General features: G+C 71.2%; 2 protein-coding genes across 27 annotated transcripts in view; one reads left to right on the top strand and one right to left on the bottom strand.

Annotated features, from left to right (window-relative positions):
* The first annotated feature begins 10,301 nt into the window (after positions 1-10,301).
* On the top strand, positions 10,302-19,221 carry CYP21A2 (cytochrome P450 family 21 subfamily A member 2). 3 transcript variants are annotated; one of them, XM_075918446.2, is made up of 10 exons: positions 10,302-10,613; positions 10,803-10,892; positions 11,106-11,260; positions 12,498-12,593; positions 13,074-13,181; positions 14,123-14,209; positions 15,347-15,565; positions 16,216-16,385; positions 17,611-17,714; positions 18,395-19,221. In XM_075918446.2, the coding sequence occupies exons 1-10, from the start codon at positions 10,397-10,399 to the stop codon at positions 18,640-18,642; spliced, it is 1,494 nt and encodes a 497-aa protein (XP_075774561.1). In that variant the 5' UTR covers positions 10,302-10,396; the 3' UTR covers positions 18,643-19,221. The 3 variants fall into 3 exon arrangements, with proteins under 3 accessions (XP_075774561.1, XP_075774562.1, XP_075774563.1); XM_075918447.2 differs by lacking the exon at positions 14,123-14,209 and having other exon boundaries at positions 10,303-10,613; XM_075918448.2 differs by lacking the exon at positions 10,803-10,892 and having other exon boundaries at positions 10,304-10,613.
* Positions 19,222-20,177: 956 nt separating this feature from the next.
* TNXB (tenascin XB) overlaps positions 20,178-24,984 on the bottom strand; it is a 75,116-nt gene continuing 70,309 nt past the window's right edge. For all 24 annotated transcript variants that reach the window (XM_089771592.1, XM_089771591.1, XM_089771583.1 and 21 more), the window contains 9 exons: positions 24,775-24,894; positions 24,316-24,459; positions 23,645-23,775; positions 23,233-23,365; positions 22,844-22,995; positions 22,661-22,757; positions 22,007-22,168; positions 21,729-21,892; positions 20,178-20,764 (listed from right to left, as the gene is read on the bottom strand). In XM_089771592.1, coding sequence (XP_089627718.1) covers positions 20,684-20,764; positions 21,729-21,892; positions 22,007-22,168; positions 22,661-22,757; positions 22,844-22,995; positions 23,233-23,365; positions 23,645-23,775; positions 24,316-24,459; positions 24,775-24,894 — 1,184 coding nt within the window. In that variant the 3' untranslated portion in view covers positions 20,178-20,683. The remainder of the gene's footprint in view (positions 20,765-21,728; positions 21,893-22,006; positions 22,169-22,660; positions 22,758-22,843; positions 22,996-23,232; positions 23,366-23,644; positions 23,776-24,315; positions 24,460-24,774; positions 24,895-24,984) is intronic.

Raw genomic sequence — 24,984 nt, 5'->3', positions numbered from 1 at the left:
CCCCCCCCTTCTTGGCTCCATGTGGGCCCCCCCCCCAGCATCACAGCTCTTCTGGGGGGGGGGGTCTGCCTGCTCTCAGGGGGCAGAACCTCCCCTGCCCCCTGTGGGAGCAACAGCCCCCGGCCCCAGCCTGCAGGGACTCACCTCCTGACCCAGGTACCTGTGGGCCTGGGCTGGGATGCTTTCCTCACGTCCTCGGACGCCTGCAGCCCCGGCGTCCTCGGACGCCTGCAGCCCCGGCTCCCAGGACGCTGGCGGGTGGAACCGAACCCGCGCTGGCCCCGGGGGGAGGGGGGCCTGGTGCTGAAGGAGGCCGTGTCGAGCAGCAGGCAGAGAGGGAGCCGGCTTGGGATGCTTTGCCACAACGCCAGGCCGCACGCCAGGCCGCGGGACGGCAGCTGCTTTCAACACGGGACCCTAAAATCCCTTTTGTCCCCCCAGCACGAGGGGCCTGTGGATCTCGGGGCCAGGCGCTCTCAGGGGGACCCTGTGACATGGGGAGCAGTACACTCTGGATGCGCTGTGGGTGACCCCTGTAAGCACCGCCTGGCGGGGGGCTCGGCTGAGGAGCCTGAGGTCACGTAGACAGGTCCCTGCCCCAGCGGCTGAATTCCAGGCCTCCGTGCAGCTCTGCCCCTGGGGGGAGGTGGCCAGGAGAGATTCCTGTGGGCGGGGGGATCCCTGTACCCGGAATGGCTTCCCCCCAGGATGGTGAGGGCATGGGGGGTCCAATGGCAGAACCACCATGGGGGGTCCATGGTGGTTCCCCAGAAATATCGCCCCAGGCTGCTGTACCTGGCCCACGACGTCCCGTTCACAGGGCCCCTGGGGATCCGCCGCCCCCGGCTGAGCTGCTCCAGCACTTCTACTGGCTGGGGGTATTTGCAGCGGTGCTGCCGGTCCTGCGACTCCTGCTGGGGGGGGGGGGGGGAAGGCCCAAGATGGGAGGAAGCTGCTTGGGGGCCCCTACCCCATAGAGAGGAGCGGTTCTGGAAGGCAAAATAGAGACAGTGGGGCCGGTGGGCCAGGCGACCCGGACAGGGAACAAATACATCCTGGGAGCTGAGGATACAGCTCCCCCCCCCCGCCCCGGGGCCGTGGCGCTGCCCTCTAGCGAGCAGACCCGGTGGCAGACGCTGCTGGCCCTGTTCAGCAGGGGGTTCCCCCAGGAGTCCTCACGGACCAGGGACCCCGCTTCATGTCGGCCCCGCTCCGGTGCCTGTGGGAGACGCACGGGGCCCGGCTCACCTGGACCCCAGCGTAGGGCGCCCGGCCCAGCGGGCTGGTGGAAGGTTCCCGGGGACCCTGAAGCAGATGCTGGAGGCCTTTATGCACCCGCAGGACTGGGACGCTGTCTGCACAGGGGGAGGCCCCCGAGGGTCTGCCAGGCTCTCCGGGACCGAGCCGGGCTGCAGAAGGGAGGGGCCCCCTGGGCTTGCTGAGAGCGTTATGGGAGGGGGAGGCCTCCCTGGATGGGGGCGGAGGACGTCCTGGCTTTCCGGGAAAGGCTCGCTGGGCTCGTGGGCCCGGCCGGAGAGCCCCTGGGCAGGGCCCGAGGGAAGCAGAAGGGCTGGGACAGCCACAGAGAGTGGGCCCACGCCGGCCCCCTCAGAGCCGTGCAGCAACTGGACGGGGGAGCCGGCTCAAGCCAAGGGGAGCCCGTGTCACCGCGGCGGCTTTCCCGGGCAGGGGACCGGAACTTCCCCAGGTCACACGTGGAGTCACCCTGCTCAGCTGGCTCTCGGAGGGGGGAGAGGGGGGACGTGGGGGGGGGAGTACACTCTGAGTGGGCTGTGGGTGACCCCTACTGGCCTATATCTGTAAGCACTGCCCAGTGGGGGCTAAGGAGCCTGAGGTCTCAGACAGGGCCCTGCCCGGCCCTACCCCTCCAGGGCAGGGACTGAATAAAGGACGGGAGTGTCTGGGGGAAGGGTCCATCCATGAAGGGGCAGACTAAGCGGAGGGCTGGGAGTCGAGGGGCCCAGGCACCCTGTCCCAAGGGGGCTGAGGCTGCCTGGCCCTGACTCTGGTACCCCCGTCACGTCTGTGCTGGGCCGTGTCCTGGAGGAGCAATAACCCCCCTGTTCTACCGGCCTGGGGAGTCTGGTCTGGCTGCTGCGGGGGGGCAGAATCGGGGGGACCCGTCACAGCCCCGGGTCTCAGCAGCCTCCAGAAAGGATCACTGTTTGCGGCAGAGAGAGGCTGGGCCCTGCCTGGCGCAAGGGAGACGCCAGAGAGCAGACGGACGTTTGGAAGGGGCAGGAACCCGCAGGTGCTGGGGCCAGAAAGAACGGGCCCTGGGGACAGGCTGGTCCACGCTCTCCGCTGAGCCTTCCTCCGCCAGAGCCAGGCGACCGCCGCACGGGCCCTGCCACTCCTGGGTGTGCCAGGAGCCACCGCACGGGCCCCGCCACCCCTGGGTGTGCCAGGCGACCGCCGCACGGGCCCTGCCACTCCTGGGTGTGCCAGGAGCCACCGCACGGGCCCCGCCACCCCTGGGTGTGCCAGGAGCCACCGCACGGGCCCCGCCACCCCTGGGTGTGCCAGGCGACCGCCGCACGGGCCCCGCCACCCCTGGGTGTGCCAGGAGCCACCGCACGGGCCCCGCCACCCCTGGGTGTGCCAGGAGCCACCGCACGGGCCCCGCCACCCCTGGGTGTGCCAGGCGACCGCCGCCCGGGCCCCGCCACCCCTGGGTGTGCCAGGAGCCACCGCACGGGCCCCGCCACCCCTGGGTGTGCCAGGCGACCGCCGCCCGGGCCCCGCCACCCCTGGGTGTGCCAGGAGCCACCGCACGGGCCCCGCCACCCCTGGGTGTGCCAGGCGACCGCCGCCCGGGCCCCGCCACCCCTGGGTGTGCCAGGCGACCGCCGCCCGGGCCCCGCCACCCCTGGGTGTGCCAGGAGCCACCGCACGGGCCCCACCACCCCTGGGTGTGCCAGGAGCCACCGCATGGGCCCCACCACCCCTGGGTGTGCCAGGCGACCGCCGCCCGGGCCCCGCCACCCCTGGGTGTGCCAGGAGCCACCGCACGGGCCCCACCACCCCTGGGTGTGCCAGGCGACCGGCCGCACGGGCCCCACCACCCCTGGGTGTGCCAGGAGCCACCGCACGGGCCCCGCCACCCCTGGGTGTGCCAGGAGCCACCGCACGGGCCCCACCACCCCTGGGTGTGCCAGGTGCCACCGCACGGGCCCCGCCACCCCTGGGTGTGCCAGGAGCCACCGCACGGGCCCCGCCACCCCTGGGTGTGCCAGGAGCCACCGCACGGGCCCCACCACCCCTGGGTGTGCCAGGCGACTGCCGCCCGGGCCCCGCCACCCCTGGGTGTGCCAGGAGCCACCGCACACCTGGGGCTGCTCCAGGAACCGGCTTCGGGATCATGAGCAAGTCTGCTGCCTGCCTAGCAACCGAGACACTGCCGGGGCCATTTCGGGGCCCCATTTTACAGGGGAGGGGGAGACTGAGGCACAGCTGGGGGCTGGTCACCCCGCAGGATGGGCGGGCGCCTGTAAGCCCCCCCCCCCCCCCCCTCGTGCTGAACAGCGCCCAGGAAGAGGAAGCGCTGCTTTTGGAACAGTCAATCAAGTGTGAAACAGAAACGCTTTTGTAATGCTGGTCGGGGGGGGGGGGGGTCCAGCCTCCTGGGCCTGTGGGCGCTCTGCTGTTACGTCCCCCGCTTGCCTTGCGGTGCGTGTGCGATTCCGACTGTCCTAGGCTGCCCTGCAGTGACTCTGTGTCTGTGCCTCAGTTTCCCCGGGTCCGGCAGCACTCTCTGGACAGGAGGGGAGGCCGGGCAGGACTCACTGGTGGAAGTAGGTTCAGTCTCTCAGGCCTGAGGCCCAGGGGACAGCTCACAGCACCTGGTGTGGGGAAGCAGGACAAACCCCCTCTCCTCACATTGACCAGTCACATCCGGGCACTGAGCACCCCTCTGCATGGAGCCCCCCCCACCCCCAAAACTCCCTCCCCTTGTCACATTGAACCAGTCACATCCGGGCACTGAGCACCCCTCTGCACGCAGCCCCCCCACCCCCAAAACTCCCTCCCCTTGTCACATTGAACCAGTCACATCCGGGCACTGAGCACCCCTCTGCACGCAGCCCCCCCACCCCCAAAACTCCCTCCCCTTGTCACATTGAACCAGTCACATCCGGGCACTGAGCACCCCTCTGCACGCAGCCCCCCCGCCCCCAAAACTCCCTCCCCTTGTCACATTGAACCAGTCACGTCCGGGCACTGAGCGCCCCTCTGCACGCAGCCCCCCCACCCCCAAAACTCCCTCCCCTTGTCACATTGAACCAGTCACATCCGGGCACTGAGCGCCCCTCTGCACGCAGCCCCCCCACCCCCAAAACTCCCTCCCCTTGTCACATTGAACCAGTCACACCCGGGCACTGAGCGCCCCTCTGCACGCAGCCCCCCGAACCCCCAAAACTCCCTCCCCTTGTCACATTGAACCAGTCACATCCGGGCACTGAGCGCCCCTCTGCACGCAGCCCCCCCACCCCCAAAACTCCCTCCCCTTGTCACATTGAACCAGTCACATCCGGGCACTGAGCGCCCCTCTGCACGCAGCCCCCCGAACCCCCAAAACTCCCTCCCCTTGTCACATTGAACCAGTCACATCCGGGCACTGAGCGCCCCTCTGCACGCAGCCCCCCCACCCCCAAAACTCCCTCCCCTTGTCACATTGAACCAGTCACATCCGGGCACTGAGCGCCCCTCTGCACGCAGCCCCCCCACCCCCAAAACTCCCTCCCCTTGTCACATTGAACCAGTCACATCCGGGCACTGAGCGCCCCTCTGCACGCAGCCCCCCCACCCCCAAAACTCCCTCCCCTTGTCACATTGAACCAGTCACATCCGGGCACTGAGCACCCCTCTGCATGGAGCCCCCCCCACCCCCAAAACTCCCTCCCCTTGTCACACTGAACCAGTCACATCTGGGCACTGAGCGCCCCTCTGCACGCAGCCCCCCCACCCCCAAAACTCCCTCCCCTTGTCACATTGAACCAGTCACACCCGGGCACTGAGCGCCCCTCTGCACGCAGCCCCCCGAACCCCCAAAACTCCCTCCCCTTGTCACATTGAACCAGTCACATCCGGGCACTGAGCCCCTCTGCACGCAGCCCCCCCGCACCCCCAAAACTCCCTCCCCTTGTCACATTGACCAGTCACATCCGGGCACTGAGCGCCCCTCTGCACGCAGCCCCCCCGCACCCCCAAAACTCCCTCCCCTTGTCACATTGACCAGTCACATCCGGGCACTGAGCACCCCTCTGCACGCAGCCCCCCCACCCCCAAAACTCCCTCCCCTTGTCACATTGAACCAGTCACATCCGGGCACTGAGCACCCCTCTGCACGCAGCCCCCCGAACCCCCAAAACTCCCTCCCCTTGTCACATTGAACCAGTCACACCCGGGCACTGAGCGCCCCTCTGCACGCAGCCCCCCCACCCCCAAAACTCCCTCCCCTTGTCACATTGAACCAGTCACACCCGGGCACTGAGCGCCCCTCTGCACGCAGCCCCCCCACCCCCAAAACTCCCTCCCCTTGTCACATTGAACCAGTCACACCCGGGCACTGAGCCCCTCTGCACGCAGCCCCCCCACCCCCCAAAACTCCCTCCCCTTGTCACATTGAACCAGTCACACCCGGGCACTGAGCGCCCCTCTGCACGCAGCCCCCCCACCCCCAAAACTCCCTCCCCTTGTCACATTGAACCAGTCACACCCGGGCACTGAGCGCCCCTCTGCACGCAGCCCCCCACCCCCAAAACTCCCTCCCCTTGTCACATTGAACCAGTCACATCCGGGCTCTGAGCCCCTCTGCACGCAGCCCCCCCCACCCCCAAAACTCCCTCCCCTTGTCACATTGAACCAGTCACATCCGGGCTCTGAGCCCCTCTGCACGCAGCCCCCCCCACCCCCAAAACTCCCTCCCCTTGTCACATTGAACCAGTCACACCCGGGCACTGAGCGCCCCTCTGCACGCAGCCCCCCCCCACCCCCAAAACTCCCTCCCCTTGTCACATTGACCAGTCACATCCGGGCACTGAGCGCCCCTCTGCATGGAGCCCCCCCACCCCCAAAACTCCCTCCCCTTGTCACATTGAACCAGTCACATCCGGGCACTGAGCGCCCCTCTGCACGCAGCCCCCCCCCCCCAAAACTCCCTCCCCTTGTCACATTGAACCAGTCACATCCGGGCACTGAGCACCCCTCTGCACGCAGCCCCCCCACCCCCCAAAACTCCCCCCCCTTGTCACATTGACCAGTCACATCCGGGCACTGAGCGCCCCTCTGCACGCAGCCCCCCCCACCCCCAAAACTCCCTCCCCTTGTCACATTGACCAGTCACATCCGGGCACTGAGCGCCCCTCTGCATGCAGCCCCCCCCACCCCCCAAAACTCCCTCCCCTTGTCACATTGAACCAGTCACATCTGGGCACTGAGTGCCCCTCTGCACGCAGCCCCCCACCCCCAAAACTCCCCCCCCTTGTCACATTGACCAGTCACATCCGGGCACTGAGCGCCCCTCTGCACGCAGCCCCCCCAACTCCCAAAACTCCCTCCCCTTGTCACATTGAACCAGTCACATCCGGGCACTGAGCACCCCTCTGCACGCAGCCCCCCCACCCCCAAAACTCCCTCCCCTTGTCACATTGAACCAGTCACATCCGGGCACTGAGCGCCCCTCTGCACGCAGCCCCCCCCACCCCCAAAACTCCCCCCCCTTGTCACATTGACCAGTCACATCCGGGCACTGAGCGCCCCTCTGCACGCAGCCCCCCCCACCCCCAAAACTCCCTCCCCTTGTCACATTGACCAGTCACATCCGGGCACTGAGCGCCCCTCTGCACGCAGCCCCCCCCACCCCCAAAACTCCCTCCCCTTGTCACATTGACCAGTCACATCCGGGCACTGAGCGCCCCTCTGCACGCAGCCCCCCCCACCCCCAAAACTCCCTCCCCTTGTCACATTGAACCAGTCACATCCGGGCACTGAGCCCCTCTGCACGCAGCCCCCCACCCCCAAAACTCCCTCCCCTTGTCACATTGAACCAGTCACACCCGGGCACTGAGCCCCTCTGCACGCAGCCCCCCACCCCCAAAACTCCCTCCCCTTTGTCACATTGAACCAGTCACACCCGGGCACTGAGCCCCTCTGCACGCAGCCCCCCACCCCCAAAACTCCCTCCCCTTGTCACATTGAACCAGTCACATCCGGGCACTGAGCGCCCCTCTGCACGCAGCCCCCCCACCCCCAAAACTCCCTCCCCTTGTCACATTGAACCAGTCACATCCGGGCACTGAGCGCCCCTCTGCACGCAGCCCCCCCCCACCCCCAAAACTCCCTCCCCTTGTCACATTGACCAGTCACATCCGGGCACTGAGCCCCTCTGCACGCAGCCCCCCCGCACCCCCAAAACTCCCTCCCCTTGTCACATTGACCAGTCACATCCGGGCACTGAGCGCCCCTCTGCACGCAGCCCCCCCCCACCCCCAAAACTCCCCCCCCTTGTCACATTGAACCAGTCACATCCGGGCACTGAGCGCCCCTCTGCACGCAGCCCCCCCCACCCCCAAAACTCCCTCCCCTTGTCACATTGAACCAGTCACATCCGGGCACTGAGCGCCCCTCTGCACGCAGCCCCCCCCACCCCCAAAACTCCCTCCCCTTGTCACATTGACCAGTCACATCCGGGCACTGAGCCCCTCTGCACGCAGCCCCCCCGCACCCCCAAAACTCCCTCCCCTTGTCACATTGACCAGTCACATCCGGGCACTGAGCGCCCCTCTGCACGCAGCCCCCCCCCACCCCCAAAACTCCCTCCCCTTGTCACATTGAACCAGTCACATCCGGGCACTGAGCACCCCTCTGCACGCAGCCCCCCGAACCCCCAAAACTCCCTCCCCTTGTCACATTGAACCAGTCACACCCGGGCACTGAGCGCCCCTCTGCACGCAGCCCCCCCACCCCCAAAACTCCCTCCCCTTGTCACATTGAACCAGTCACACCCGGGCACTGAGCCCCTCTGCACGCAGCCCCCCCACCCCCAAAACTCCCTCCCCTTGTCACATTGAACCAGTCACATCCGGGCTCTGAGCCCCTCTGCACGCAGCCCCCCCACCCCCAAAACTCCCTCCCCTTGTCACATTGAACCAGTCACACCCGGGCACTGAGCCCCTCTGCACGCAGCCCCCCACCCCCAAAACTCCCTCCCCTTGTCACATTGAACCAGTCACACCCGGGCACTGAGCCCCTCTGCACGCAGCCCCCCCACCCCCAAAACTCCCTCCCCTTTGTCACATTGAACCAGTCACACCCGGGCACTGAGCCCCTCTGCACGCAGCCCCCCACCCCCAAAACTCCCTCCCCTTGTCACATTGAACCAGTCACACCCGGGCACTGAGCCCCTCTGCACGCAGCCCCCCCCACCCCCAAAACTCCCTCCCCTTGTCACATTGACCAGTCACATCCGGGCACTGAGCGCCCCTCTGCACGCAGCCCCCCCACCCCCAAAACTCCCTCCCCTTGTCACATTGAACCAGTCTCCATTTTGCCGTGTGTCTAGCGCAGGCGAGATGCCTTTCAGGCGCGGGCCTGGCCCGGAATGTAGCTACTGGGTTATGCAGCAGGGCTGGGGGGCAGGAGGGAGGGGCACCGGCGGGGCTGGGGCACAGGAGCTGTGGGGCAGAGTGAGGGGGCTGACATAGTGTGGGGGAGCTTTCTGCTCTGTACCCCGGTGTCCCCCCGGGGTAATCCCGCTGTGGATTGGCCCAGACACCTCGTCCCAGCCTGAGCAGATAACAAGGCTGGGGGGAGGGATGAACACCTGGTTGGGGGGCAGGATCTGGGAGCGAGGCAATTGCTGAAGGAAACAGCCTAAGCTGAGGGCCTGGGGGGGCAGTGATGGCCCCCACCCCAAGGGGTCTGAGCATCCTGGCCCTGACTCCTGTAGCCAGACGTCTGTGCTGGGCGGTGCCCTGGAGAAGCGATGACCCCCCCGTTCTACCAGCCGGCAGAGTCTGTTCTGGCTGCTACGGGGGTGCAGGCTCGGGGGGTCCCTGACGTGCCGTCACAAGGGGCACCGGGCTCCCCATACCCACTCCCACCCCGCAGCCCCCCTGGAATGCCCCTCTGGCGACGGGGCAGTGCGCAGGGAAACTGAGGCGCACACCCTGGTTCCTACAGCTCAACCCACCCTCCCGTCGCCCCTTGGGAGACGGTCTCGTCGCGGGGCGCAGGGGGGCAGCAGCCGGGGGAGGACCCTGGGACCTGCCCCCTTTGGGCCCTTTTAGCTTCCAGATTCAGCCCTGACCCCCCCATGGGTGGGGGCCTTCCCGCCGTTCCCATGGCAACCGGGCCCTCCCCAGGGTCACGGGCACCGACCAAGGCTGTGGGATGATTTGTGCTGACAGACACCCAAGGCCAGGACAGGGCTTCCCTGCTGGCTCCCTGGGGCCCCTGGCTCTGGGGAGGGGCGGGTACCTGCAGCCCCCAACCTGGCACCGGGATGCGGCTGGCTCTGGGGAGGGACGGGTACCTGCAGCCCCCAGCCTGGCACTGGGATGCGGCTGGCTCTGGGGAGGGGCGGGTACCTGCAGCCCTCAGCCCGGCACTGGGATGCGGCTGGCTCTGGGGAGGGGCGGGTACCTGCAGCCCCCAGCCTGGCACTGGGATGCGGCTGGCTCTGGGGAGGGGCGGGTACCTGCAGCCCCCAGCCTGGCACTGGGATGCAGCTGGCTCTGGGGAGCTGCACAGAACACATTGGTGGACCAGGGACCCCAGGCGGAGCTGGCTGTGGTGGTGGGGGGTTTATTTAACCCTTCCCTCCACCCCCTGCATCTTCCTTTTCCATCCTTCCCATCCCATTTCTGAGGTGGGGCCGGACTGGGGGGCTGCAGATCAGGAGGGAGGGGCACAGGAGGGGCTGCGGGTTGGGAGGGGTGCCAGCCAGGCTGGGGGCAGAGGGGCGTAAGGGGGCTGCGGGTCGGGAGGGGTGCCAGCCAGGCTGGGGGCAGAGGGGCGTAAGGGGGCCGTGGGTCGGGAGGAGGGATGCTGGGTCGGGGGCGCTGGCAGGGCGGGAGGCACGGGGGATGTGGGCGGGGAGGGGATCGCCGGGGGGACGTGGGGGGGCTGTGGGTCGGGAGGGGTGCCAGCCAGGCTGGGGGCAGAGGGGGTAAGGGGGCTGTGGGTCGGGAGGAGGGATGCTGGGAGGGGCCTGTGGGTCGGGGGCGCTGGCAGGGCGGGAGGCACTGGGATGTGGGCGGGGAGGGGATCGCCGGGGGGGCGTGGGGGGCGCCCTGCGTCACTCCCATCTCACCAAGGCCCCGTGACGAAGGGTGCGGGCGCTTTATAGCGAGGCCGGTCCCGGGGGGCCCCAGCCATGCTGACGGTCGCCCTCCTGCTGCTGCTGCTGGTGCTGCTGGCCCTGGCCGTGCTGGGGGACAGGCGGGGGTCCAGCCTGGAGGCCCTGCCCGGCCCCCGAGCCCTGCCCCTGGTGGGGGGGCTGCCCCACATGCTGCACCCCAGGCTGCCCCTGCACCTGCAGGCGCTCGCCCGCCGCTACGGGCCCATCTTCCGGCTCCGCTTCGGGGTCAAAGGTGAGGGGGGCCAGGGACCCTCTCCCCCGCTGTGACCCACTGCCCCTCATGTGGCCTGGCACCTCCCCTGGGCCCCTTTCCAGCCCCCGCCACCCTCCTCCTTCTCCCGGGCCCCCCACTAACCCAGCCCACCCCTGCCGTCTGGGGGGCAATGGGGTGCAGCTGACCCCCTGCCGCATGTCCCCACAGACGTGGTGGTGCTGAGCAGCGTGGAGGGCATCCGCCAGGCGCTGACCCAGAAATGGTCCGATTTTGCCGGGCGCCCACCGAGCTTTGTCGGTAACTGGGGCTGAGGGGTAGGAAAGGGGTGGGGCCAGCTTTTGGGGGGAGGGATTGACGGGAGGGGGCATGCGGGGGAGGGAAATTGGGCAGTGTCGGCCGCTCTGACACCTGGCTTCCCAGGCACCACCATCGGTAGGGTTCAGAGTGAACGCAGGGCACTAGGTGGGTGGGGCTCTCTCCCACCCAGTCACTTACCCTTCCCCCCCCCAGGGGATCTCATGTCGCTGGGGGGCCACGACCTGTCCCTGGGCGACTTCACCCCCAGCTGGCGGCTGCAGCGCAAGGTGGCGCATTCGGCCCTGGTCCGCACCCAGCGCCTCCACATGGACACGGTGCTGGGGGCGCAGGCTGCCGCGCTCTGCCAGGTGAGGAGCCCGCTCCGGCCCCGGGGCACCCAGGGACCCCCCTTTGCCCTTGGGGACCCCCCATCACCTCTGGAACCCGCTAGGGACCCCCTTTGCCCTTGGAGACCCCCATCACCTCTGGAACCCGCTAGGGACCCCCTTTGCCCTTGGAGACCCCCATCACCTCTGGAACCCGCTAGGGACCCCCTTTGCCCTTGGAGACCCCCATCACCTCTGGAACCCGCTAGGGACCCCCCTTTGCCCTTGGAGACCCCCATCACCTCTGGAACCCGCTAGGGACCCCCCTTTGCCCTTGGAGACCCCCATCACCTCTGGAACCCGCTAGGGACCCCCTTTGCCCTTGGAGACCCCCATCACCTCTGGAACCCGCTAGGGACCCCCTTTGCCCTTGGAGACCCCCATCACCTCTGGAACCTGCTAGGGACCCCCCTTTGCCCTTGGAGACCCCCATCACCTCTGGAACCCGCTAGGGACCCCCCTTTGCCCTTGGGGACCCCCCTTCACTCCCTGGGACCCCCAGGACCCCCCCTTTGCCCTTAGGAACCCCCCTTCACTCCCTGGGACCCCCCTTTGCCCTTGGGGACCCCCTCACTCCTGGGACCCCCTTTGACCTGGGGAACCCCCTTCACTCCCTGGGACCCCCAGGACCCTCGCTTTGACTTGGGAATCCCCCTTCACTCCCTGGGACCCCCAGGACCCTCGCTTTGACTTGGGAATCCCCCTTCACTCCCTGGGACCCCCAGGACCGCCCCTTTGCCCTGGGGAACCCCCCTTTGCTCCCTGGGACCCCCAGGACCCCCCTTTGCCCTTGGGGACCCCCCTTCGGTCCCTGGGACCCCCAGGACCCCCCTTTGCCCTTGGAGACCCCCATCACCTCTGGAACCCGCTAGGGACCCCCCTTTGCCCTTGGGGACCCCCTTCACTCCCTGGGACCCCCTTTGCCCTTGGGGACCCCCTCACTCCTGGGACCCCCTTTGCCCTGGGTAACCCCCCTTCACTCCCTGGGACCCCCCTTTGCCCTTGGGGACCCCCTTCACTCCTGGGACCCCCTTTGTCCTTGGGGACCCCCTCACTCCTGGGACCCCCTTTGCCCTGGGTAACCCCCCTTCACTCCCTGGGACCCCCCTTTGCCCTTGGGGACCCCTTTGTCCTCTGGAGGGCGCTCGCCTTGGCATCGGGGCCCATGGCCCAGTGGGGGGGCTGTTTCTGGGGCCCCCTCATCAGTCTCTGCCCCCAGATTTTCCGTAGCTATGGGGGAGCCGCGGTGGACGTGGCCCAAGACTTCTCGCTGCAGACCTGTCGCACCATTAGCGCCCTGGCCTTCGGCCCCATGGTGAGCCCGGCCGGGGGCCCAGGCGTCCGGGGGGGGGGGGCGGGCGTGCACCCCAGGGACCCAGGCGTCCGGGGCGGGGGCCGGGCGTGCACCCCAGGGACCCAGGCGTCGAGGGGGGGGGCCGGGCATGCACCCCAGGGACCCAGGCGTCGGGGGGGGGGGAGCCGGGCGTGCACCCCAGGGACCCAGGCGTCGGGGGGGGGGGCGGGCGTGCACCCCAGGGACCCAGGCGTCGGGGGGGGGGGGGGGGAGCCGGGCGTGCACCCCAGGGACCCAGGCGTCGGGGGGGGGGGAGCCGGGCGTGCACCCCAGGGACCCAGGCGTCGGGGGGGGGAGCCGGGCGTGCACCCCAGGGACCCAGGCGTCGGGGGGGGGAGCCGGGCGTGCACCCCAGGGGCCCAGGCATCCGGGAGGGGGGCCGGGCGTACGGGGGGGGCCGGGGGAGGCCCCGGGGGCTCCATCTCGCTCCCGCCCCCCCAGACGCCGGACGACGCTGCCATCCAGGCCATTCACCGCTGCATCACGGAGCTGGTGGAGCTGTGGGGCCGCGGGGCGGTGCAGGCGCTGGACTCGCTGCCCCTGCTGCGGGTGAGGGGCGCCGGGATCAGCGGGGCCGGCAGGGGGCGCTACGGGGGGGGAAGGGGCCGGCAGGGGGCGCTACGGGGGGGAAGGGGCCGGCAGGGGGCGCTATGGGAGGGGGGAGGCCGGCAGCGGGCGCTACGGGGGTAAGGGGCCGGCAGGGGGCGCTATGGGAGGAGGGGAGGCCGGCAGGGGGCGCCACGGGGGGAAGGGGCCGGCAGGGGGCGCTATGGGAGGGGGGAGGCCGGCAGGGGGCGCTACGGGGGGAAGGGGCCGGCAGGGGGCGCTGCGGGGGGGGGGCCGGCAGGGGTCGCTATGGGAGGGGGGGGCCGGCAGGGGGCGCTACGGGGGGAAGGGGCCGGCAGGGGGCGCTATGGGAGGGGGGGGGAGGCCGGCAGGGGCGCTGGGGGGGAGGGGCCGGCAGGGGGCGCTACGGGGGGGGGGGCCGGCAGGGGGCGCTGGGGGAGGGGAAGGGGCCGGCAGGGGGCGCTACGGGGGGAAGGGGCCGGCAGGGGGCGCTATGGGGGGGGGGGGAGGCCGGCAGGGCGCCTGGGGGGGGGAGGGGCCGGCAGGGGGCGCTATGGGGGGGGGGGCCGGCAGGCGGCGCTGGGGGGGAGGGGCCGGCAGGGGGCGGGGAGGGGGGAGGCCGGCAGGGGGCGCTGGGGGGAAGGGGCCGGCAGGGGGCGCTATGGGAGGGGGGGGGGCCAGCAGGCGGCGCTGGGGGGGAGGGGCCGGCAGGGGGCGCTATGGGAGGGGGGAGGCCGGCAGGCGGCGCTGGGGGGGGAGGGGCCGGCAGGGGGCGCTATGGGAGGGGGGAGGCCGGCAGGGGGCGCTGGGGGGGAGGGGCCGGCAGGGGGCGCTATGGGAGGGGGGAGGCCGGCAGGGGGCGCTGGGGGGGAGGGGCCGGCAGGGGGCGCCGCCCCCCGCTGACTCCCGGGGTCCCCCCCCAGCTGTTCCCGAACGGGACCCTGCGGCGGTTCCTCCGGCAGGTCCAGTTCCGAGACGCCTTCGTCCGGGCCCAGATCCAGCAGCACCAGGTGGGGGTGGGGGCGGGGTCTGCTAGTGGGGTGGGATGTGTCCCTGAGGGCAGGGAATGGGGGGGGCAGTGTGAGCAGGTCTCGTGTGGGGGTGGAGTTTGGGGGTCTGTGGGCTGGGAGTGGGTATGGGGTGAGGTTCGGGGGGGTCTGTGGGTGCGAGTGGGTATGGGGTGAGGTTTGGGGGGGTCGGTGGGTGCGAGTGGGTATGGGGTGAGGTTCGGGGGGTCTGTGGGTGCGAGTGGGTATGGGGTGAGGTTCAGGGGGTCTGTGGGCTGCGAGTGGGTATGGGGTGAGGTTTGGGGGGGTCTGTGGGTGCGAGTGGGTATGGGGTGAGGTTTGGGGGGTCTGTGGGTATGGGGTGAGGTTTGGGGGGTCGGTGGGCTGGGAGTGGGTATGGGGTGAGGTTTGGGGGGGTCTGTGGGCTGCGAGTGGGTATGGGGTGAGGTGGGGGGTTGGGGGGGGTCTGTGGGTGCGAGTGGGTATGGGGTGAGGTTTGGGGGGTCTGTGGGTGCGAGTGGGTATGGGGTGAGGTTTGGGGGGTCGGTGGGCTGGGAGTGGGTATGGAGTGAGGTTTGGGGGGGTCTGTGGGCTGCGAGTGGGTATGGGGTGAGGTTCGGGGGGTCGGTGGGCTGGGAGTGGGTATGGGGTGAGGTTTGGGGGGGTCGGTGGGCTGCGAGTGGGTATGGGGTGAGGTTTGGGGGGGGTCGGTGGGCTGCGAGTGGGTATGGGGTGAGGTTTGGGGGGGTCTGTGGGTGCGAGTGGGTATGGGGTGAGGTTTGGGGAGTCTGTGGGCTGCAAGTGGGTATGGGGTGAGGTTTGGGGGGGGCTGGTGGGCTGGGGGAGTGGGGGGGTATGGGGTGAGGTTTGGGGGGGAGTCTGTGGGTGCAAGTGGGTATGGGGTGAGGTTCGGGGGGGTCTGTGGGTGCGAGTGGGTATGGCGTGAGGTTCAGGGGGTCTGTGAGCTGGGAGTGGGGAATGGGGGGGTCTGTGGGGTGGGAATGGGAGATGGAGGCTGGGGGTGTCTCTGGTGCGGGGACGGGGCTTGGGGGTTCACAGATGCGAAGTTACGGGGTGAGGCTTGGGGGGGTCAGTAGGTTGGGGGTTCGGGCTTAGGGGTCCCCCGTGTCTGTCTCCCAGGAGTCGCCGAGCCCGGAGGGCGCCCGGGACGTGGTGGACCACATGCTGCAGCTGCTGGGGGAGCGGCGGGAGATGGGGGGCGGGGGGGACCCCACGGCAGAGGGGGGCCTCACCCCGGAGCACATTCACATGGCCCTTGTTGACCTCTTCATCGGGGGCACCGAGACCACGGCGTCCCTGCTCACCTGGGCCGTGGCCTTCCTGCTGCATCACCCCCAGGTGAGCCCCGAACCCCCAAATCCCCGGAGCCCCATGGGGCGGGTTGCGTCCCAGGAACCCCCCTGAGCTGCTGGTCCCACGCACCACTGAGCCGCCTTCCTGCCCCCTGGGGCGCCCCACCCCCCATCCTGCGGGGCTCCCCCGGCCAAGGCACAGAGTTGGGGGGCACAGCCCCCCGCAGAGCGCCTCGGACCCCGAACCGGCCCCGTCCCTGCCCCCTGGGCCGGGCCCACTTTGCATAAAGCATCGGTTCTGCATCCTCATTCATATTCATGAGCTCATTTTCATAAACCATGGGGGGGCCATGACACCCCATACTCCTGAGTCCCCCAACCCCCCCCCCCGTTCGCCTAGGCTGTGGCCTCCCTGCTGCCCCACACCCCTCAGCCCCCCGACAGTCCCTGCAGTCCGGAGCCCCCCGACTTCTGCACCCCCATTCTCACCCCCGCCGTAGTCTCCCCTCAAACGCCCCCTCCCGCGACGGCCCTGCACGCACTGGTGGGGGGCGGGCGTCCTGGGGGTCTCTGCAGGTGAGCAGGGTCAAGTCGGCCCCTGCCTCAGTTTCCCCATCTATATGGCCGGCGGGATGAGTAGGGGTGACCGCTGACAAGGGGGGGCTCTAAGGGGTCAGCCTCCATGGGTCCCCACAGATCCAAGACGGGATCTACGCGGAGCTGCAACGTGTCCTGGGCCCCCAGCGCCCCCTCACTTATGGGGACCGGGAGCACCTGCCCCTACTGAGCGCCACCATCTCCGAGACACTGCGCATGCGCCCCGTGGCGCCGCTCGCCCTGCCCCACCGCACCACGCGGGACACCAGGTACTGCCCCACGGCGCCACCCCACGGCCCCTGCTTCCCCCTCCCCTGCCCCACCGCACCACGCGGGACACCAGGTACTGCCCCACGGCGCCACCCCACGGCCCCTGCTTCCCCCTCCCCTGCCCCACCGCACCACGCGGGACACCAGGTACTGCCCCACGGCGCCACCCCACGGCCCCTCCTCCCCCCTCCCCTGCCCCACCGCACCACGCGGGACACCAGGTACTGCCCCACGGCGCCACCCCACGGCCCCTGCTCCCCACTCCCCTGCCCCACCGCACCACGCGGGACACCAGGTACTGCCCCACGGCGCCACCCCACGGCTCCTGCTCCCCCCCTCCCCTGCCCCACCGCACCACGCGGGACACCAGGTACTGCCCCACGGCGCCACCCCACGGCCCCTGCTCCCCCCTCCCCTGCCCCACCGCACCACGTGGGACACCAGGTACTGCCCCACGGCGCCACCCCACGGCCCCTCCTCCCCCCTCCCCTGCCCCACCGCACCACGCGGGACACCAGGTACTGCCCCACGGCGCCACCCCACGGCCCCTCCTCCCCCCTCCCCTGCCCCACCGCACCACGCGGGACACCAGGTACTGCCCCACGGCGCCACCCCACGGCCCCTCCTTCCCCCTCCCCTGCCCCACCGCACCACGCGGGACACCAGGTACTGCCCCACGGCGCCACCCCACGGCCCCTCCTCCCCCCTCCCCTGCCCCACCGCACCACGCGGGACACCAGGTACTGCCCCACGGCGCCACCCCACGGCCCCTGCTCCCCACTCCCCTGCCCCACCGCACCACGCGGGACACCAGGTACTGCCCCACGGCGCCACCCCACGGCCCCTGCTCCCCCCTCCCCTGCCCCACCGCACCACGCGGGACACCAGGTACTGCCCCACGGCGCCACCCCACGGCCCCTGCTCCCCCCTCCCCTGCCCCACCGCACCACGCGGGACACCAGGTACTGCCCCACGGCGCCACCCCACGGCCCCTGCTCCTCCCTCCCCTGCCCCACCGCACCACGCGGGACACCAGGTACTGCCCCACGGCGCCACCCCACGGCCCCTGCTCCCCCCTCCCCTGCCCCACCGCACCACGCGGGACACCAGGTACTGCCCCACGGCGCCAGCCCCCGCCCTGCCCCACGGTCCCCCCCATCTGCCACCTCCCTGCCCCTGGCTTCCCTACCCCCCCCCCCTCTAACCCTCCCCTCGGCTCTGCAGCCTCCTGGGCTTCGCCATCCCCAAGGGCACCACCGTGATCGCCAACCTCTTCGCGGCGCAGCACGACGAGACCCTCTGGAGCCGCCCCCTGGAGTTCAGGCCGGGTACTGCGGGGCCCCGCTGCCCTCGGGGGGCCGGGCGCTGCCCCCACACGCCGGGTGCCCGGGTCCTTCGGGGGGGGCTGGGGGCTGGGTCCCCGGGTCTCTGGGGGGGAGGGGCAGGTGCCGGGGTGCCCGGTTCTCTGGGGGCTGGGCGGGTGCTGGGGTACCCGGGTCTCTGGGGGCGGGGCGGGTGCTGGGGTACGCGGTTCTCTGGGGCGGGTGCCGGGGCCCCAGTTCTCTCGGGGGGCGGGCCGGCGCCGGAGTTCCCGGTTCTCTTGGAGGGGGGGGCAGGTGCCGGGGTCCCTGATTCTCTCGGGGGGGGGGGGACACCGGGGTGCCCGGTTCTCTGGGGGGAGGGGGCGGGCGCCGGGGTCCCCGGTTCTCTCGGAGGGGGGGCGGGCGCCGGGGTCCCCGGTTCTCTGGGGGGGGGCGGGGTGCCGGGGTCCCCGGTTCTCTCGGAGGGGGGGCGGGCGCCGGGGTCCCCGGTTCTCTCAAAGGTTCTCTCGGAGGGGGGGCGGGCGCCGGGGCCCCGGTTCTCTCGAAGGGGGGGAGGGTGCCGGGGCCCCGGTTCTCTCGAAGGGGGGGCGGGCGCCGGGGTGCCCGGTTCTCTCGGAGGGGGGGCGGGCGCCGGGGTGCCCGGTTCCCCCGGGGGGGCCGCCCCGTCTGAGGCCTGTCTCCCGCAGAGCGGTTCCTGGAGGCGGAGCCCCGCCTGGCCCAGCGCCTCCTGCTGCCCTTCAGCTGCGGGGCCCGGGCCTGCCTGGGGGAGAGCCTGGCCCGGGCCGAGATCTTCATCTTCCTGGGCTGCCTCCTGCGGGACTTTCGGCTGCTGCCGCCCGCGCCCGGCGCCCTCCCGTCCCTGCAGGGCCTCTTCGGCACCGTGGTGCGCTGCGCCCCCTTCCGCGTGCGCCTCCTGCCCCGGGCCCCCCCCTAGGGCGCTGCCCCCCTTCCCCGTGCGCCTCCTGCCCCGGGGCCCCCCCTAGGGCGCTGCCCCCCCTCCGCGTGCGCCTCCTGCCCCGGGCCCCCCCCAGGGCGCTGCCCCCCCTCCGCGTGCGCCTCCTGCCCCAGGGCCCCCCCAAGCGCCATAGAACCTTGTGGGGTGCTGCCCCCCTTCCTCCTCCTGCCCCAGGTAACCCCTCTTGGCCTCCCGAGGACCCCCACTGATACCCTTGTGACATAGTGTGTGTGTGCCTCAGTTTCCCTCCCCTCCCCTCCACAGCTCTCTCTGCAGGAGGGTGAAGAGGCCAGGCAGGACTCCCTGGGGAGGCGCGTCAGTGTCTCCCCTCCTGGGGAAATGGGGACAACAGAGACCCCTTGGGTCTGGGCGCAGGACAAGGCCGGGGGCGGGGCGCGGGGGCCAGTTGCTGGGGGGGTTGATGCGGTCGGAGCCTGGGGAACACAGAGGAAGCCGACTCCCCCGTCCAGGGGGTTCAGGAGCCTGTGGGACCCCCCCCCCCGCAGGGATCAGGCCTGCGCTGTGTCTGGGAGCAGCAATAAACCCATCTGTGCTCTACCAGCCGGCTGAGTCTCCTCTCTGGCTGAGGACGGGGGGCAGGGGCGGGGGGCTCCCCGATGTGCCGTCACAACCCTCACCCCTCGTGAGCCCACATCTCCCCAGTTCCCCCCAGGGTCCCGGCTGAGACAGGCCCCCCCCCGTGAGTTCTTGTGACTGGGGGGGGGGGAGATTCTGGGGGGTTTATTTCCCTTGTTCCGTGGCAGGAGATTTCTACCCGCCTGCAGTATCCCCAGGTGTGTGCCTCAGTTTCCCTAGCGTGGTGGGGGGTGGAGATTTTGGGGGGGTGGCCTCCCCTCTGGGCACAGCCACTGATGCTTCTGTCACCAGAGCCGGGGGGGGGCGCACAACCAGGTGACCCCTTTTTCTTGTGCGGGGCTGCTGGGTTGTGATTGAGCCTGGCTGGCTTGGGGGGCAGAGATGGAGGGCGGGGCCCGGGCTCTGCCTGCCCCCCCTCCAAGCTGGGCTGCCCAGTCTGCCCCACGCTGGGTCCCTGGGACCAATGACTTTCCTGGGCCCCCTGCCATCTGGGAGCCCCCCGGCTGCGGGTGGGGGGGGCAGGGCCCGGGGGGCCCGTACCTTGGTGACAGTGCTGGACACGGGAGCCCCAGGAGGGAGATGGGGGGGCACATCTGATCCCACAATCCCCACAGAACCAGCCTGAGATCAGGCCGGGCTGGAGAGGGGCCGGGCCGCCCCCCTGGGGCTGGGCTGTACCCCAGGGGTCCCACTGCCCTATACCCTGGTATTCACCCTCTCCCAGTGACCCAGAACCCCCCCCCCACCATGGCTCCCCACTGAGCCCCCGTCTGCTCTGGGTCCCCGAGACCGCCCCAGCACCCGCCTGCATCCCTCCAGGCCATGGGGTGTGCCCCCCTCCTGCCCCGGGCGCCCCAGGGCTGCTTCCACTCCCCTTCCCCCACAGTCTCCCCCTTGCGGGGGTGGGTGGGTTCGTAACCGTTTCAGCTGGTTTATTAATATATACACTATGTTGCTCGATAGACTCTGTACAGACCCCCTGAGAACCCCCTTAACTCTGCCCCCACTCGCCCCGCACCCCCCCCCCGGCTCCGCCCAGCCCGAGGGCCGCCCCTGCGCCGCGCCAGGGAAGAAAGGTGCGTGGGGTCCATCCGCCGCCGTCGGGGGTCGCTGCTGCGTCCCCTGCCTGCCCCACAGGCCCCCCTGCTCCTGAGTGGGGAGGGGATGGGAACAGCTGGGGGGGCAGGACTCCTGGGTTCCATGTGCTCCCCCCACCGGGCTGGTGCCGTGACCCCTACGGGGGACGGGGGAGGAGATGGGTGAGTGGTGGGGGAGGGGAGGGAATGTAGGGGTGGGGCCATCGCTAGGGGAGGGGCGCTCGATGGGGGGGAATGCCCCGGCGCCCCCAGGTGGCACCCAGCAGTGCTGCAGCCTCTCTCGCTCGCTCACTCTCCCTCGTGCGTCCGTCTGTCCGGCCGGCGGCTCAGCCCCGCTGCGGCCGCATTTTCATCTCCGTGAAGGGGATTGAGAACTCGAAGCCCTTCCAGTTAAACCAGTTCACGCCCTGCGGGGGGGGGGGGGGCAGGGAGAGGGGGTGAGAACCGGGGGAGGGGGGAGAGCCCTTCCTGCTGGAACAGCGCTCGGCTGTGACTCGGTTTCCCCACAGGTTTGCACTGGCTGCCTGCTGGGCAGCAAGGCCAGCAGATCCCCCCACCCCTCCTGGCGGGGAGACGACCCAAACAGCCCCCCCCAGTGTCGGGGCTCCCAGCTGGGCGAGGGCCTGGGGGTCCAGGGGGGACCCAGGTGGCCAGGCGGGGACCCAGGCATCGGGGGGGACCCAGGTGCCTGGAGGAGGACCGAGGCAATCATGCGAGGCCCCAGGTACCAAGGGGGGGACCCAAGCGGCCAGGGGGGACCCAGGTGCCTGGGGGAGCCCACAGGAGGCCAGTGGGGGGACCCAGGCATCAGGGGAGGCCACAGGTGGCCAGGGGGGGACCCAGGAGGCCGGGGGGGCCCAGGCATCGGGGGAGGCCCCAGGCAGCTGGGGGGGGGACCCAGGAGGCCAGTAGGGGAGGCCCCAGGCGGCCAGGGGGGGCCCAGGCGGCCGGGGGGGGCCCAGGAGGCCAGTGGGGGGACCCAGGAGGCCAGGGGAGGCCCCAGGCGGCCGGGGGGGACCCAGGCATCGGGGGAGGCCGCAGGAGGCCAGTGGGGGGACCCAGGCGGCCGGGGGGGACCCAGGCGGCCGGGGGGGGGGACCCAGGAGGCCGGGGGGGGGCCCAGGCATTGGGGGAGGCCCCAGGCGGCCAGGGGGGGACCCAGGAGGCCAGGGGGGGGCCCAGGCATTGGGGGAGGCCACAGGCGGCCAGGGGGGGACCCAGGCATTGGGGGAGGCCCCAGGCGGCCAGGGGGGGACCCAGGAGGCCAGGGGGGGGCCCAGGCATTGGGGGAGGCCCCAGGCGGCCGGGGGGGACCCAGGAGGCTGGGGGAGGCCCAGGCGGCCGTGCGAGGCCCAGGGGTCCGGGCCGTACCTGGTGGTCGCGGCCGCTGCCGTAGAGGCCGTTGAGGTTGGCGTAGTGGCAGTTCCGGTACCACCAGGCCCCGCGGTAGGACACGGCGCAGGGCGTCAGCAGCCGGTTCGGGTCCCGGTCCCGTGTCGAGAACACGCTGCCCGAGTGGTAGCTCAGCGCATCACCTGGGGGGGCGGGGGGAGGTGAGAGGGGAAACTCCCCCTCCCACCCCTGGGCTCCTCCGCCCACTGCCCCCCTCGTGCCCCCATCTCCTCCCCCCCCGGCCCCGCGCCCCTCACCGGCTGTGCCGCGGTAGCCGCCCACGTGCAGGCGGTAATACTCGCTGGCGGGGTCGACCCGGAAGCGCTGGTACTGGGCGTACACGGCCTCGGCGCCGGCCCGCAGGTCCACCCGCAGCTCCTGCTCCCCCGCGGCCGTCAGCTGGTGCAGCGCCTCGTTCCCTGGGGGCGGCAGGCCTGGGTTCGTGTCCCTGCTCCGCCACCGCAGGGCGGAGGGCAGCTCGGCCGGGGCTCTGGCCAGGCTCGGGGACGGAGGGGTGTCTAGTGGTTAGAGCGGGGCGGGGGTGGGGGCCCCGACGCCTGGGTTCTCTCCCCGTGTGTGAAGGGGGGGGGGAAGTGCTGCGCACCTGGTGCGTGCCTCAGTTTCCCCGGGTGTAACCTGGGGGAGGGGGGAGGGTTGTTGGGGCAGCTTGGACCAGCTGTGACCTCACCCAGAAACCAGGAGAGTGGCTGGACATTGGGTGGGGGAACTTAGCCAGGGTGAGCGAAAGGCCCGGTCCCCGGACGCCCAGGCCTCTCCCTGGCTCTCGGGGGGCAGCAGGGGAGTGTGGAGGGTTGGGGGGCAGCTCCAGACGCCTGGGTCTCTCCCTGGCTCTGCGGGGGATTAGGTGGGGGGTCGTGGGGCAGCCCCAGATGCCGGGGTCTCTCCCTCACCCAGCCAGAACTCGCCGGACGCGCTGCCGAAGCCGCGGGCGTACTCAGCCCAGTCGCGCCAGAAATCCGTCTGCCCGTCCATGCGGCGCTGGAAGACCTGGGGGAGTCGGGGGGGGAGGGGATCAGGGTCGGCCGCACGGTGCCCCCCCCCCGGTGCATCGCCGCCCCCGGCCCCGCACTCACCAGCCAGCCGCCCCCGTCCGTCTCCATGTCGCAGTACACCTGCAGGGGGCGCTGCCGGTCGCCCCCCAGGTAGATGGTCACCTCGCGGGAGGGGCCCGGCCCGTTCTGCTGCTCCTCTGCACAGTCCCGGGGGAAGGGGTAGGCCAGCCAGCCTGCGGGGACAGGACAGACCCATCGCACCCAGGCGGCCTGGCAGCCCGCTCTAACCACTAGGCCCCGCTGCCCTCCCAGAGCCGGGGAAACAACCCAGGCATCCTGGCTCCCAGCTTCCCCCCTGCTCTAACCACTAGCCCCCGCTCCCTTCCAAGAGCCTGGAGAGACCCCAGGTGTCCTGGCTCCCAGCCCTGCCCCCCGGCCGGGGGAGGGATGCCGGGCCCCCTGCAGCTCACCGGTGTTGAAGGAGGTGGCGATGGGGGTGCTGGGCTGGCCCCCCCGGATCGCCTGCACCCGGACCTGGTAGCGGCTGGAGGGGATGAGGTTGCTCAGCTGGTGGGAGGCGGCGTCGGCTCCCAGGCGGATCTCCTGCGGGGGACAGGGAGTGAGGGGGGGCGAAGGGAGTGGGGGAGGGAGCAGAGATGGGGCTCGGGGGTGTCAGGAGGGGTGTTTCTGGCTACCAGTGTCCATCCAGAGATGGGCTGTGGGGGCTGGGCAGGGGGCTGTGGGGCAGGGTGGTGGGGCCTGTGGGGGGAGGGGTTGTAACTGGGATGACGGGGGAGGCTGGGGAGGGGCTGTGCTGGGAGGGCTGAGCAGGGGGCTGTGGGGGGGGACAGGGGAGGGGGAGGGGGAGGGGGAGGGGGGTACCTGCGCCTGGCTGGCGGGTGTCTCGAAGCTCAGCAGGTAGCCGGCGGGGCGGGCGGCCGGGGGGGTCCAGGACAGCCGGGCGCTGCGGGGGGTCACCTCGGTGGCTCGCAGGTCCCGGGGGGCGTCCAGCCCTGGGGGAGGGAAGCGTGAAAGAGGGACCCTCCCCCGCCTCATTCCCCTCCCTCCGCCCCCACCTGAGCCCCTCCCCCCGCCGCCTTCCCCTCCCTTCCCCTCCCTCCCCCTCCCCTGACCCCCTTCCCTCTGCACCCCGCCCCGTTCCCCTCCCTCCCCCTCCCCTGACCCCCTTCCCTCTGCACCCCACCCCGTTCCCCTCCCTCCCCCTCCCCTGACCCCCTTCCCTCTGCACCCCACCCCTTCCCCTCCCTCCCCCTCCCCTGACCCCCTTCCCTCTGCACCCCGCCCCGTTCCCCTCTGCACCCCGCCGCCTTCCCCTCCCTCCCCCTCCCCACCCCCTTCCCTCTGCACCCCGCCGCCTTCCCCTCCCTCCCCCCCCTTCCCTCTGCACCCCACCCTGTTCCCCTCTGCACCCTGCCGCCTTCCCCTCCCTCCCCTTCCCCTGATCCCCTTCCCTCTGCGCCCTGCCCCGTTCCCCTGTCCCTCCCCCACTCCTTCCTCCCTCCCCGCCCAGCCCTGCCCCGTGCCCCCCGTACCGGTGGTGAAGGTGGCGATGGCGGGGGCGCTGCGGTTGCCGCCTGTCACGGCGTGGAGGCTGACCTGGTACTCGGTGTCCAGCTGCAGGCCGGACAGGGGGTGCTCGGCCCGGCCCCCAGGCAGCCGCACGGTGGTGGTGGGACCTGGGGGGCAGAGCCAGCATCAGGGGTGGGGCAGTCGGGGAGTGAGGGGGCGTTGGGGGGCAGAGACCCTGTGTCTGGGCTGCCCCCCCTCACCGAATGGTCAGGTGTGGGGTGAGGGGCCAGTGCCCAGGAAACACCCGCATGGGCCCAGGGAGGCGAGTGGGGGACACCGGGGACCCGGGCGCCAGCGACGGAGCCGCCCACCGGGGGCAGGAGGTTCTCGACCCGAGAGCCAGGCCCAGGCCTGAGGATGCTGGAGCCAGAGCCAGGGGAGGGGGGTGAGGGGACCCAGCCCGCCCCTCCCCCCGTGCTCACCCTGGGGGGGCCCGTAGCTCAGCTCGTAGCTCTGGACGGGGCCGCGGGGCGAGCGCCAGCGCAGCAGGGCCGAGGAGTCGGCGACGTTCACGGCCCGCAGGTCCGAGGGGCCGTCGGGCACTGTGGGGAGAGAGCGCAGAGCCTCGGAGGGGCCACGGAGGGGACCAGGCGTCCGGGCAGGCAGGGAATGGGACCCCAGTGCCCCAGCAG

Source organism: Pelodiscus sinensis, chromosome 19, assembly GCF_052426305.1.
Source record: "Pelodiscus sinensis isolate ZL-2025 chromosome 19, ASM5242630v1, whole genome shotgun sequence".
Classification (NCBI taxonomy): Eukaryota; Metazoa; Chordata; order Testudines; family Trionychidae; genus Pelodiscus; species Pelodiscus sinensis.
The sequence above is the reverse complement of the archived record's forward strand: the minus strand, read 5'-3'. Positions and strand labels throughout refer to the sequence as shown.